At 39.3% G+C, this 15029-nt stretch overlaps 1 protein-coding gene across 4 annotated transcripts in view; it reads right to left on the bottom strand.

Moving 5' to 3' along the window:
* PDE4D (phosphodiesterase 4D) overlaps nt 1-15029 on the bottom strand; it is a 1473810-nt gene that overhangs the window by 557247 nt on the left and 901534 nt on the right. Inside the window, exon 1 of one of the 4 annotated variants that reach the window (XM_047756324.1) lies at nt 12495-13723. The exons of the other annotated variants lie outside the window; for them this stretch is intronic. Coding sequence (XP_047612280.1) covers nt 12495-12541 — 47 coding nt within the window. The 5' untranslated portion in view covers nt 12542-13723. Of the gene's footprint in view, nt 1-12494; nt 13724-15029 lie in introns of those variants that run through there. 4 annotated transcript variants of the gene reach the window in all.

Here is a 15029-nt window from a genome sequence, read left to right as displayed (position 1 = left end):
TCTAAAAAGAATCCATTGGCAATATATCTGATAAAATACATTTTCTGATTAAAAAGGAAAACTAAACAATTGTACATGGAGAGTTAGGTATATATTCAAATAAGATGTTCAAGGATTGAAACTATTGCCTAATTTCTGTGTGCCTATCACAGTGTATCTAAAAAGTGCCTAATAATTTGAGAAGAAAAGTCTTAAAGATGTATATATATGGAAAACTCCAATATAGGATATGTATGGTAGAAAAATAAGAGAAGTAACATTAATACTAATAGCAGCTGATATGTATGCATTAGATGAGGAAGGCAGAGGCCAAGTGAGCAGGGCCTATGCTATTTGGTGTATGATATAGAGCCAATACATTTTTTAAGCAAGAGAAGAGATATGAAGGAGATGGCATTTTTAGAGCCTAGCTTGGAAATGCAAGGTGTATGAAAAGAGAAGAGAAGAGCTATACATGGAGGCTGGGCTATGTCTAAATACTATATCATGTATTAAGAAAAAATCATTAAAATGTAATATAAATGTTATAAGTGAAGAAAGGACATATGTTATAAGTGAAGATATGGACCAGGTGCAGATTAATTGTCACAATATTGTCTTGTCAGAAAGATAAAGCACAAACATCTTCAAGGAAAGAAAGATTCCTGTAAATAAATGAACTGGTTACGGTTTTAAAGAAATAATTAGTGTCTTAGATAAGGGGGTGATTTAAAACAATAGTATTTGGAGAGATAAACACAATTCAGCAGGATGGCTGCCTCTGCAAAGGCAGTTAAATCTCCTGAATATCAGAAACCAAGATGTGTGTGGGAATTATTTATGCTCAAGATGACAAATTTTATGGAAATTTATATAAGTTTTCTAAGGGTAGGAGATTCTTGCTGAAGTCAGAGAGATGAAGAAAAATGCATTATTCCCCATAATCCAAACTCAGCCCAAGGTGTTGTTTCTGGTACATGCTGAAAAGTTTCAGGAATGTGATACAGAAGAAGCAGTGTGGTCCTCCAAACAAGTGAGAGCCAAGGGGAAGTCCTAGGTTGGAAGGGGCCTGCCACTACACAACTAGATCACCTTGGGCAACCTGGTTAGTCTTCCACAGCCTAAGTCTCTGAATCTGTACAATAACAATAGTCAGCATTTACTCACTGAGTGACAGGTGTTCTCATTTAAATTTCAGAGCTACCCAAAGAAATGAGAATAATTTTTTCCTTTTTTAAAAATTTTATTAAAGTATAACTGATTTACTATGTTCTGTCAATTTTTGCTGTACAGCAAAGTAACCCAGTCATTCATTCACATACACACTCACTTACTCCCTTTCTTGCATTACATTTCATCATGGTCTATCCCAAGAGATTCCCTGTGCCATACAGTAGGACCTCATTGCTTATCCATTCTAAATGTTATAGTTTGCATCTGCTACCCCCAAACTCCCAGTCCATTCCACTCCCACCCAAAGCCCCCTTGGCAACCACAAGTCTGTTCTCTAGGTCTGTAAGTCTGTTTCTGTTTTGTAGATAGGTTCATTTGTGCCATATTTTAGATTGCACATATAAGTGATATCATATGGTATTTATCTTTCTCCTTCTGACTTACTTCACTTGTCTGAGAATCTCTAGTTGCATCCATGTTGTCGCAAATGGCATTATTTTGCTGTTGTTTATGGCGAGCAGTATTCCATTGGGTATATGTACCACATCTCCATTCATCTTTGATGGACATTTAGGTTGTTTATATGTCTTGTCTATTGTGAATAGTGCTGCTATGAACATATGGGTGCATGTATCTTTCTGAATTGTAGTTTTGTCCAAATACATGCCCAGGAGAGGAACTGCTATATCATACAGTAGCTCTATGTTCAGCTTCCTGAGGAACCTCCAAATTGTGGGAGAACTATTTATTGTCCCTACTTCACAAGTGGGAAAACTGAAGCCCAGAGAGAGGTTAAATAATTTACCTGTGGCTGCACACTTACAAAGTAGTTAATGCACCCTTCTAATGGATTTTGGGAAGGATTAAATGAGATAATGTACATAAAAAATTTAGTCTATACCTGGCAGTAATAACCTCTCAAATGTGATATTTATTATTATTAGCTTTATTATTTTATAGCATAAGTCCCCTTGCTTCATCTTAAAACATGGCACAATAACAGTTTGAATAATACAAAAGGCTATTTAATTAAATAATATCCAACCATATAATTCTTGTTATTCATCCTTGTCTTTGTGCATACTCATTAGTCAAAGAAAAATTTAAGAGTACCTGGGGGTGTAGCACTGTTCTGGAGCAGAGGAGAGAAAGTAGAACAAAGTGTCAAGGTGGCCGCCCTTATGAACAGAATGCAATGTGACTTGTTCTGTGATGTGTCCCAGGTTAGCCTGGTCACAGAATGTTCCTTGAAGTGACATGTACAGGGAAGGCCTGGCCAAATGTGTTCCACCTTTAAAATGGTGACATCCAGATCCACCAGAACATGTCACCCCTCTCAAATTGGTGACATCCTGATCCACCAGAACACGTCACCTCTCTCAAAAATCTTGCCTGGATTATTTTCTAGAAAATGGGACTTTTTCCACAAATATTTTCTTCTTTTAGACCACAAACGCCAAGATTCCAACACCACATTTTGAATTGTGGGAAGTCTCTTCCACTATTCTTAGGAACCCTGGGATTTTGTCAAATGGCTCACTATCAACTTGCTAACATTTCTTCTCTAGAACATCAAGGGCCTCTCCATCATTATACCAATTATTTCTTTAAAATCTAAGCAAACACACATACACAAAGTAACACAACAACTAGGTTTCTGACATTGAGAACTTCACCGTACGCTATTTGAGGAGACTAAATGAAGGCTGTATGAACAAGGATAAGCTTGAGACTTTTGACCAAAAGAAGAGTTGGGAAGACATGAGGAACACATAAATGGTATGTGAGACAGACTTTCTCAGTTACTGAATATCGGAATTAATGAGCATAAAGTTGCTATGTTATCCGTGAAAAAGGATGTTTTTTATTTAATTTTTTTTTTAAATTATTGCTGAAGTATAGTTGATTTACAATATTGTGTTAGTTTCAGGTGTATAGCAAAGTGATTTAGTTAACACAAATCTTTTTTCAGATTCTTTTCTAAGTTATTACAAGCTATTGAGTTGAGTTTCCTATGCTACATGGTGGGTCATTCTTGGTTGTCTATTTTACACATAGTAGTGTGTATCTGTTAATCTCAAAATCCTCATTTATCCCTCTCCCCAACTATCCCCCTTTGGTAACCTAAGTTTGTTTTCTATGTCTATAGGACTATTTCTGTCTTGCTTGTGTGTGTCATTTTTTAGGTTCCACATATAAATGATGGCATATGATATCTGTCTTCCTCTTGAGTTACTTCACTTAGTATGATAATCTTGAGTAAAGTGAAGTTTCATGTACAAGGAATTAGGCCAAATATCTAACACTGAGAAACTACGAGTTTTCTTTTCTCTTTCTTTCATCCGTCCTACCTTCCTTCCTTCCTTCCTTCCTTCCTTTCTTTTGCCATGCCTACAACATGTAAAAGTTCCCCAGGCCAGGGATGGAACCCACAGCCAAGAGCTGAGCCACAGCAGTTACAACACCAGATCCTTAACTGCTAAAACAACCAGGGAAATCTGAGACAAAGGATTTTCTACAGGAGGAACCAAATGCTTCAGATAAGCCTCAGAGTTCAGCCCTAGAGTAGTTTGTTAATCAGGGTATTATTTCTCAGCATTCCTTTTAATTGAATGCAGTTAAGCCTAAACAAGACAGAAGTGAGTAAACTGATAAGGTAAGATACAGAACTAAAGGTACTTTTATAGCACCACAGCAATCATTTAGAGCAACTTCCTCATCTTCAGATTTAAGAAGAAAAACACAAGAACTAGAAGGGTGGGAAGAATGAAGTTTCCTTATAAATGACTAGGATTGCTCAGACCTTATTTAGAGCTCTGGAGCTAAAGCAGAAACTCCACGAAGAAAGCCCTGTACAAAGAAATCGTGAGCACTGGGCACCAAAAATATTAAAGCGGTCAGCTCTGCTGACTTGGGAGAAAGAGCTAATGATTAGAAGAGATAAAATGTAATTCATAGTTCCCAAACTCATGGTACATGATAGAGTTTATAATTATGGCCTAAAAAAATTATAAAGCTATTTAAAATGCTCTCTCAATTTACATCTTATATTTGTCATCTCCAACCCCCCCCTCAGGGTATCATGGAAACATAAAAGAGAATTTAAATTTATAAATATTTAAACTAGGTTATAGCAGTTCTGGTTAAAGTCATGTTATATTTTGTAACTTTCAGTAAGTTTCCCAGAGCCTGGGGACACTTTCAAGAAAATTTCAGAAGGATTTTGAAGAAATCTTTATAAAAACAGGTTACGTATAAGCAGATATGTGACATTACAACATAAATCACAGAAAGGTAGGTTCCTATTTAAAAAGTGAGCAAAGTGGAATCGTTCTGCCTTCTCTCCCCACTGTGATTTTTATTCATTTGAAGAGAAAATTCCAGGCAAAAATCTTAGAACTTCTGTCACCCGAGAGTTATTTCAAGGCAGCTTAGGAAATCTCCCACTTCCAAAATCAGGTCATGAAATTGGAACTACAAACTAATAATATGTTCATAAAGCTGCTTCTACCACTATCAAGGAGAAAACAAAAACAATAAAATTGATTCTGCACTCTTTGGAATCCCCAAAACACAATCAACAGGAGAAACTCACTACCAAATAGTTCTTAATTTAGTAATTAAGGATCGTTGTATTCCTGTCACATATCTGCCCCTTTTCTTGATATAATGCTTTGCATAAGTAATTTTAAAAGCAGAGTGAAATAGCCTTCATTGACTCCATATATTCATTCAGCATCACTGCCTTTTTCCACCTCGCTGGACATGCCAACACTCCCTGCTTTAGCAGCCTTTCCAATTTCCACAGAAACTGTCCCTTAACTGACTAAGCTCCTCCTCCTCCCTCCCCAGGGCCCTCTCTCTGAGATCTGATTTTGAATTTCACTTCCCAAAGAAGACAGAGAGCATGAGACTAAATGGCCTGGAGTTCCCCTTTTACCTCCCTCATCTCTATATTATCAGCATCCTTCTACCCACAGGGGCCTCCTATCTTGGAAGAAGTCATGTCCTTCCCTTGTTGTCCAGGCCCCATCTCTGGATCCTTCCTTTGGGACATGCTCCTAGACCTTTAAAATTACCTGGTGTTCTTCACTAACTACTGGGTCTTCTTCCCCTTCCACCTCCCACCCTCCTCCCCTCTCCCCATCCTTTGGTCCCTCTAGTCCAAAATTTTGAAAGCAATGTGTATTACTTTTCTCTGCCTTTATAACTCCTGAAGTAATAACTCACACCCTTATGCCCCTCTGCAAAGTGTTGCCAGTAACTACTAATTCTCAAGTCCATAAGATATACTTTTAGTCCCTCATTTCTAGACTTTGTTAAGGTATTTGGAGCAGCCAGTTTAGGTGTTTCTTCTTTGATCTCCTATAACATGCTGTCTACTCCTATATTAATACACTTCCCTACTATTTTGCAATCCTTTGTTTTTGTGGAGGTTCTCCTCACTAGTCTATGGGTATCTTCAGGGCAGGACTATTATCATATTCATCTAGGCATCCCCTATGCATAAATAAATCAGCATGTTCTAATCCAATTCACTAAGAACGGCATTTTCCAGCAGCTCAGATACTGGGCTATGTTGTGATTAAACTGTTTCTTTGGTTATTCTGCATTAGCTGTGATTATAGAAGATTTTAATGTTCTTTACCTGTGCCCCGCCCCCAATTTTTTTTCTAAAGACCTGTAGTTAAAACACTAGGGAGAAAGTAATAATGATGGTAGCAAAACCCAAAACTTATATAATTTTTATTGTCAGCAAAGAACTCCCAAAAGCATTTCATTTGATTGACTGTCACAACTGCCTTCCACATCAGAGTGGAGCCTAGGTCAAAGCCTGGCCAGGGCCATGCAGTTTGATCACTGCCTGACAGCTCGGTGGGTGAGGCCAAGCTCATCTCTGCTCCCTGGGCTGAGGCTGTGCACAGAGGAAGGGGTGCCCCTTGCCTGGCACAGAGCTCTGCCCAATGACCAAGCACCACAGTCTGCATTTCCAATTCATCTGCCTAAAGTGGGGGCCTGTTTCCTAAGACATCTGCCCAGAAAACCACCTTTAATTCACAGGAAAAAAAAACCTCATAGGCCAGAGTAACCCTGAGAACATGGGTTAGTTCAAATTCTTTGTGAAACTTCAAGAGAACACCAAAAGATGGGCTGATGTGGGTGAAGTACAAGTCATAGTCCTAACATGACCAGGAGGGGATTCTCAGAGAAAGTCCAGTAACATTCACTAGGCACTCCCATATGTTTCCCCAGCTTGCTAACTAACAGTGAATCCACTTATTTTCTCTGGTCTTATTGCTAATCTATTTTCCAGAAGGTCCTTGGACCAAGTGCTAAGACATCTGCCACACAACAATATGGTGGATAAAAAGACAACGGGTTTTAAAATGAGGCCAGATCTGGTTTTCAATGGGTCAGTGTCCCTAAGTAATAGACATGTGACCTTGAGTGAGTTTTTAACCCTCTGTGAACATGACTTTCCTTATCTGCAATAGGGGATTTAAATAAGACTCACTTCTGAAGGTTACTGTTACCATTCAAGGATGTCATTTATGTGAAAACATGTGGCCTGAGTCCAATCAGTGCTGATCTCTTCCATGAAGCATACTGTATGATTTGCTACCTATATTTGAGAAACTCACCCAAAAGACTTTAGCATGTCATCGTTTAACAGTCTGTCTAATAAGTTATTCTTACCAATGTGCTAAGAGAGTTTCTTTAATAGTCTAGGCTTCAACATCAAGTGGGTAAATATTCAATGATTCATTTTCAACAGGTGGTGAAGAGCTTTCACACGGTCACACAAAGCAGTAACACCAGAATTAGAGTCAGAAACTGGGAGGGGTTTGTTTTGTTTTCTCCCAGTCAATCACCTAAAGACACAGAATCTGGATTATCCATCTTTGAAACCAAATATATATCCCCAAAGTTTATATAGCATAATCTCCCGTTGAAATATGTTGCCTCGGGTCTGTTTCTAGGCTAGTACTTCTGTAATAACTAGAAACCCGATACAATGCTCCATCGAGTGGTAAGACATTACAGAAGCTAACCTTGGCCTGGTAAAATTTATGAGCACAGCTGTCTGTGAGGGTGTGATTGAAGGAGAGAAAGAGGTGAAGTGTAGCTATTGCTCAAGAAAAGAAAAGAAAAAGAGAGGAAGGAAGGGAGGACAGGAGAAGGAAAGAAGGAAGGAAGCAAGGAGAGAAGGAAGGAAGGAGGAAACTTCTAGCCTGAGGCAAGTAGGAAACTGGTTATCAGGTTCCCTCTTTGGGATCTTCCTCTCAGAATTCTGAACTATTTTCCTCCACCTATTTTTCTCCACCTCTGGATACTGCAGCATTAGTGGAAGACAGCTAAAATGTGTGCAAAAACAAGGCGGTGAAAAGTTAAGAATTTAATAGAAGCAAAACATCCCCGATTCATAGCTAGTCATTTTCATATGATGGAGAATACTTTCTCTCTTTCTTTCTTTTGTAGGGATTGTCTAAAAGCTCCCTGGCTTGGGCCTCCCATTTAGCCCATTGAGGATATCAGCATTCAAAGACACAACTGCATTACTATGGCAGAAAGTCTGCTGGCACTGAAAATTATATTTAATTTTTATAAGTTGGGGGCACACTGATATCACTGATGGTTATTTTTCACCTCTCTCATACCATTACTTAATCAAGTTTTTAAAAATGTAAACGCCAAAAAAAAAAAAAAAGAATTTTTATTTTCAGATTTAAATTACAAAGTATTACTAACAGAAATTAAGGAGACTACAGCTAAAGGCAATAAAAGACAGTAAAAGAGAAAACCAGGAGACAAATTATATGTTTAATAGGATCACTATTCCTACAGGAAAATCTTTGCTGTATTGTATCTAAACCTGAACTTAGGCCTTATACAATGGCTGACGTAACGACTAAGCCCCAGGGATTTGTGAATAAGATGAGTCTGTATAATGATGAGCTCTATCTAAACTTTTATTGGCCATATGTGTTTATAAATAAATCGTATGTGACCAGAACAGGAATTCAGAATCAAGCAGAGAGTCTGGTATTTGTATGCTGGATTTCTGGGTAGTTTCGTCACTCAGGGAAAGAGATGCTACTAAAGCAAGGTCAGCCGTGACCTGAAATCTCATTAGAAAACAAGCAGGCACTGGCAGAATTTTAGGTTGACTAAAACGAGCAGAGCTCTGTTATCTCACATGAGAGAGGCTTAATCCATTTTGTCCTTCAATGCATACACAGTTATCAAACTCAGTGTTTCACCCACCCACTAAAATTCTCATATTGTTATATGCCATGGCCAAAATATAAACTCGGGAAAATGGAATTCTAGGTTGAGTTTGGTCATTTTGATATAGGAAGAGAAGAAAAAACTTAAAAGAGAGACTCTAACAGGCTAGATAAGAGGGATTATTCTTTCATTAACAAGCAGGTCATCTTGCCTTTCTCCAATTATTTATTTATTGGATTGTTGTTGAAAATGTGTGTGTATGTATACACACATATGTATAATATATATACATGTATATGTGTATATATTTACGTCTTGCTCCATTCCATAAAGGATTTTGATCAAAGAAAAGAAGGCCAGTTAGTATATGAGGTGAACCTGTGGTTTACAGAGGAACAATCAAAGTGTGACTCTCTAGATTAACTCTTACTAGGAACCTGGAAAGGGCAAGTCCAATGGAAGGATGTGGGGAGCTTAGAAAGAGAAAAACAAAAAATAAGACTCAGTGTTGAGTCAAAGTGCTATAATCACCCCATTTTGCCTCTTGATCAAAGCTACTTCTCAGCAGCACACAGAGAGTTGGATTTAAAAAAAAAAAAAGGCATTTCAATGTGTGAGCATTAAAAACTAAAATCCAAAGCATCAAATAAGCAAAACAGTTCATTAACATCTACAATGACTGGTCCCAGATCTTCCTCAGGTTTCCTTGGAGGAGCCCATAGCCAGCAGCACAGGCCAGCCTCCCCCAGGAGGGGCCTTTGGCTTCAATCTCCCACCATCCTCTCTGGATCTGAGACCATCATAAAAGATGCCAAGGAATTTCAATAAAACACCCTCCTAACTTTAATAAATGTAAAATTCAATTGCAGGCAACCTGGCCCTGGTGTTTCTGGCATGAAATTACAGAGTTTTTATAAACAGATTATACATTGTTGTTATACATGTTTAAGTAAGGCAAAAAGCTGCAAATATGCATTAGGTACACTATTTTATGTCACTCTTATTGGACCCCTACATAACGATTCCTTTTAAAGACTCCTCTTAATTGCTATGAGATAAAATTTAAATTCCTAGAAAGCTGACTTGTATTTCCCTTCTTCCAACCACACAAGAAGACCCAATCCTGAATTGCCAGGCTACCACTATATTTTCACAACCAACCAGAATGAGAAATAAGAGCTATATAGTACTTATTTACCTAGTGAGGCAAACCCTTATCTTTGTTTGGCTTGGCAGTAAAAAGGTTGAAAAGTGTAATGGAAAGAAGCCTTCGCAATAAAATCCTCCAGCAGATTTTTCTAATGTAGCTTTAAACAAGGAAAACACATTCTTTATACCACTCTTTTAGCTCTCCAAGGTAGTGTTCTATTAAAACAAGTAATAAGACCACTTATTAACTTTAACTTGTAACCAATAAACAATGACTTTGTAATACTCTTGCTCAATTATCAACATACCAGTCCAGGGCAGAAGGAATGAGAGTCAGAGGAGGAAGCCTCCTCATAGGTTTCTACTGGAACCATTCATTACTTCTGATAGACTTTTGAAGATTCCTCTTATACCTCGTGCAACTCAAATGTTCCCTCCATCTTACTCCTCAATAAACAGAAGAGAAAAGGAGTGCACCTCTGTGTCCTACCTATCCAAAGGGTTTAGAGCCTTCATAGAGACGAGCTTGCGAAACCCGAAGCATGCAGCTCCTTCAAGATATTTATTATTCCCTGGCATTGAGCTGTTGCCAACTTCTCATCTGCCCCCTTTGTGGGGGAGAAAAAAGAAAAGAAAAGAAAAAAAGACTTGTGTGTGAGAATGAGTAAAGCGTCTCTGAAGATGAAAAGGAGAACAAGTTGGCAAATCCTTTCTCCTTAGCAGGATAATTCTCGAGTATGGAATCCAATCCAATGGGGACTCTTGCAATGGGACAAAGAGAAAGAAGGTTTTCTGTCAACAAATGCCCACAATCTCTTACCTCAGTAATGAAAGGTGAGGTTATAAATAAGAAAGAAACAACAATGGGAGAAATTGAGACCAAGCACGACGTTAATTGGGTCACCTAGAAAAAACTACCACCTTCTTTCTTGGAATTCAACATCTTATTAATGAATCCTTCTAAAGGGCCCAGGTAAGAACAGATACATGGAACACTCATACTCCACAGTGGCTCCGTTTGGCCACAGCACCAACAAACTGGCACGTCATGCAGTGAAATGGATGAAAGGTTACCTGGCTTCAGGCACAAAAGAAAATCACCAGGGCTCTCTTTCTCCACACCCCTTTCGAACATATATATTACAGATCTATAGGAGCATGAATAAGCACATTTGCATTCTTTCAAAAACTACAGAGTTGAACAGCTCATTTCTTTCCAGTCAAAAGTAGAGGTGAGGTAAATGCAGCAACATAAAAGCTGGTTATAATGTGAGGCATTCAAAGAGTACACGCATCCTTCCCACTGCAATGTAAACAAATAGATCCAAGCAATAAGGCTTAGGCATAACAGAAACTGTTGCTTTATAGCAAAGTACAGTTTATAGAAATGAGAATGGTCATTTCCCTCCCCCCCAAACAAATCTTAGTAGTTACAACATTGCCCTTGAAAGAAGGGATAAGGAATAGATCAAAGATACATATATTTAATTGGCAAATGCCTACTACGTGCCAGGGGCTGTTTCCAGGACCTTTTAATCTCAGGGTTAAAGTCTATTTTACGTGACTGTATCTGTAAGGACAAAGATCTTATTGCTGATGCCTGTCCCTCACTATCAGGACCAGCAAGGCGATGGCACCAAAGCTCCCACTGAGTCGCGAACTCTGATGATGCACTTGGAAGTGGGCCACTGAGGTTTGCAGGCATGTCACCCAGGCTCCCTCCCAAGCACATCAGATACTGGGGACAGTGGCTCTAGATGGCAGAGAAGGGAGCTACGCCACAGAGTCGATTCTGGATGTATCTGATATCGATAGAAGATGAGTACCTGCCCAGTGACAGAGGACGTCACCCACCTGTCTCTGATTTTCAGCTAATAAGCTGATACGTCTGCAACAAACCAGCAGGGGATTTTGGTGGAGCCTTAAGATATCACGATGATCTCATTTGAGATACTGTCATAAAATAGCCAGGAAATCCTCAGAAATGTACTTGATAGATATTACTTATCCCAAGGCCAGCCAAAAAATTTACCTGGAATACTTTCAAAAATGAAACACATTGCAGTATCCAAACCAAACCATGTTAGTAGCCACAAAACCTTAAAAGGTGCCTGTATCATGTATTCACAAAGTTTCTGCTATGAGAGATTGAAACCAGTCAACCTTAAAGGTGTGGTAAAAACAAGCAATTTTTCAGTGATGAGCTTTGCCCTTATAATACCCTCAGTAATAGTTCCTATAAATATTTAGTCACAAACTCTAACAAGAAATGGTACATGATGTCACATGTCCAGGGACCTTAATACATTGCATTAAACCTTAATATAGGACCACATATCAATGCACTGAGCAAGTTCAATGTGAGTCTGAGCACTTCATCATTCATTTGTAAGCATTCTATTAAATTAGTTCATTCTGGTAGAAATATTTCTCGAATAGTTAAAAATATTTAAGTGTGAGGCACCAATTCATCTTAATGTCATTTTAAAATTAAGTCAACATTCTAAGTTTTCCCTTAACCTTCTTCTGGAAATTCAAAAAGACCTAAGGCCAAAGCAAATTCACATGGATGTCAGAAATGCATGTGTGTCCTTCCCCAGGGAATTTTCAAATAAAAGAAAACAAAAGAACAAAACTCAAACCTCGAAACTCCCTTTTTCTTCCACTTATGAAATAGCTGCCATTCTCAAAGTTTTTTTGTTTTTGTTTTTCTGCATCTCTCTACGAAATGTTAGCAATTGTCCACATCCTCATCCCTGACTTCTTATTTGGGATGCTTTTATATTACAAGTAATTTGTTATTGCATAACTATTACTTTCTCAGACAACATTTGGTTTTAAGCATGTTTTACTTTTCATCTTTGCTCGATACCAATATTCTTAAGACAAATCTGCCTCCAGCACCTGTCCTGGAATTTTCTAATTCTGAGTTTTAAGAACTGAAAGGGGTATTGATTACTCACCATATCCAGGAATGCCTTCTAAAGGGGAAATTATTCACATGCATCATGTTGGCAGATCTTCTGTCATTAATGTTTTCCTCGCCTCAGATTTTACATGTAGTGATTTTCATAGATGAATTTCAACTCTCCTGTTTGAGCAGCTATCATGGGCAATTATTGCAACAAGTATTGAATTCCATAAAAAAGCCCCCCCAAAAAACAAAAAGCAATCACAAAAGCCCTTCCAGGTTTTGAAGAAAGAAACATCACAGCACTGCAGGGATGGGTCCATCCATTTAGGTTCCACTAGTTAGTCAACACACTAAAATAACCAGTTCAGTCGCTAATCCTAAATGGTGACAAATATTGTCCTGGTAAAATCCAACTGCCTAGAGTGAAAATTAATGCATCCTCACAGGAAGGTCTCTGGAATGTGAGCGAAAAGGAGTCAAAAGACAGTTTCTTGTTATCCTTGTTAAAGAAGTGTTGGAAGGGAAATGGAAAACTTCAGGTTGCTTTGCCATGCTGTCCTTTAGAAATGAATATTGCTTTTTCTTCTTTCTTAGGCACATATTCATGTGTGGTCACTTGAACGCAGGGCTTTCTGAGACCTGTCGGACAAAAACCTGGAAACCACGTACAACCAAAAGCCAACTTCCTTCCCCAATCTCAGAATTGCTGGTTTTCAACTGCAAAAGTAGGGAGGCAAGGAGCAATATCTGCTTTGCAGGACAGGATCCCCAAGAGCTCCCATCATGACTTCAGAAGGTGCTGTCATGAGGAAATTCATTTCTGCTGCCTAACCCCATAATAAGGCTGTCTGCTCTCTTTCAGTCAAATGACTAAGCTATTGATCCTTTCACTGCAGAAACCCCTCTAATTTGTTGTTATCAAAACCATGTGCGGGCTTTTCTTATTTTGCCTTGGAAAAGAAAATGAATTCTCACAGCTGCAAGTGAGCCGTTGTCTAAGAATTTCTTCCCCCGCTGTCTTTCTTTTCTCTTCTCTCTCTCCTCTCTCTTTCTATTTTACCCCCAATTCAATTCCCCAGTAGGTGTCATTTACTCGGATGCTCTGACAGCTTCTGAAAGATTCTCGTGCCGGAGCTATACAGACCTTGCATGCTTTTAAAACACAATGGCAACAGGCTCCCGCTGGGGTCCCCCAGCGCCGAATTTCCAGCAGAACCTTTGGAATCGTCGCAGCCGCCTCCTCTGCCCTGGGCTGTGCCGTCTGGCCGGCTCTGAGCAGCTCAGGACACTTGCAGGCTCCGTGGTACTGTACATTAACTCTGCAGCAGCCCGCTCGGCTGCAGAGGCTGCCGCCCGACAGGGGATGTGCTGGCGTCAAGGGGGCCCTCTAGGTGGGTTCCCAGTCACTGCAGCACGCCTCGCTTGCCTCCCAGGAAGAGCCGGCCAAAGGGGTTAAAGGCACAGCTCGCCCCGAAAAAGAAAGAGCAGATTTCTTCTTTCAGTAAGTGATCCCCAGGCAGGGCAAGCTAAGCCGTGAGAAACCTGTAAATAACCTCCCAGGGAAATAACACCTTGAACAAATTGAGGAGGGAGGGTTTTCGTTGGCTGGGTTTTGTTGTTCTCCTTCTCACCCAATGAAAAGAAAGGGAATCAAAGAAGTCCAGAGAGAGAATATGCCAATGACAGGGTTTGGTCACTTCGACTCCTTTGTTTTTAAAACGCACAGAAACAGGGGAGGGGGATGTCTTGCTAACTTGATGATCTGTAACCATTTAGAGACAGATGACCACACCAGTCGTTTCTGGACAGGAAATCCTGTAGAAGCAGGTTCTGCGGAAGTCGGTTATCCTTCAGTTGCAATTGCGCATGCCATAAAGCTGCTTGTTTGATTAGGGGGTGTGTGGATGTAAGGAGTGCTGAGGTAAAGCATTGCCATGCCTAGAGTGGATGGCATGCGTTTCCTCAAGCTTACCCCTTTGTTGCAAAAATTCTCTTCAACAATCCCCTGAAAGCACCCCATCACCGTTGATGCCATTTTGGAGCAAGAATAAAATAGTAAACTCTTGTAATAGTAGGTTGACACTTAAACGTTGGAATCAGAAGAAGGAGGGACCTTACAGTAGCAGTGTATTCAATATTAATGTATCACTTTTAACTTAGGTATTTAAAAAGGCTGCTATGCAATTGCTTAATATTAAATGGAATACTGGCAACATTTAATATATCATGCTATTATCTTCAGTTAGGATTTCCCCAGTGAGGCCCTGTCATGGCAGAAAACATTACACAGAGTTGGGGGGGTGGCATTTCCCACAAATTCAAAACCAGGTGTAAAGAATTTTAGTCTTGAAAACTGCCATAATTTGAGGAGTATTGATTTGGATGAAATGATGAGCCTAATGAAAATATTCCTGGGAGAAGGAAGAACTGAGTGACTTCTTTAAAAGCAGTTTGAACTTCTGGATTTAGAAAGATGATACCACAGCTGAAAAGGAACTTGAGGATATTTCTTGAGATTTCCTACAGCCGAGGCAGTGTCCCTGTGACTTCCTTTTTCTAAAGGGAATAAATCTCTTCCATACGG

This window comes from Phacochoerus africanus, chromosome 1 (genome assembly GCF_016906955.1).
Source record: "Phacochoerus africanus isolate WHEZ1 chromosome 1, ROS_Pafr_v1, whole genome shotgun sequence".
Lineage (NCBI taxonomy): Eukaryota > Metazoa > Chordata > Mammalia > Artiodactyla > Suidae > Phacochoerus > Phacochoerus africanus.
Note: the sequence above shows the minus strand (reverse complement) of the source record. Positions and strands in the feature narration are given on the sequence as shown.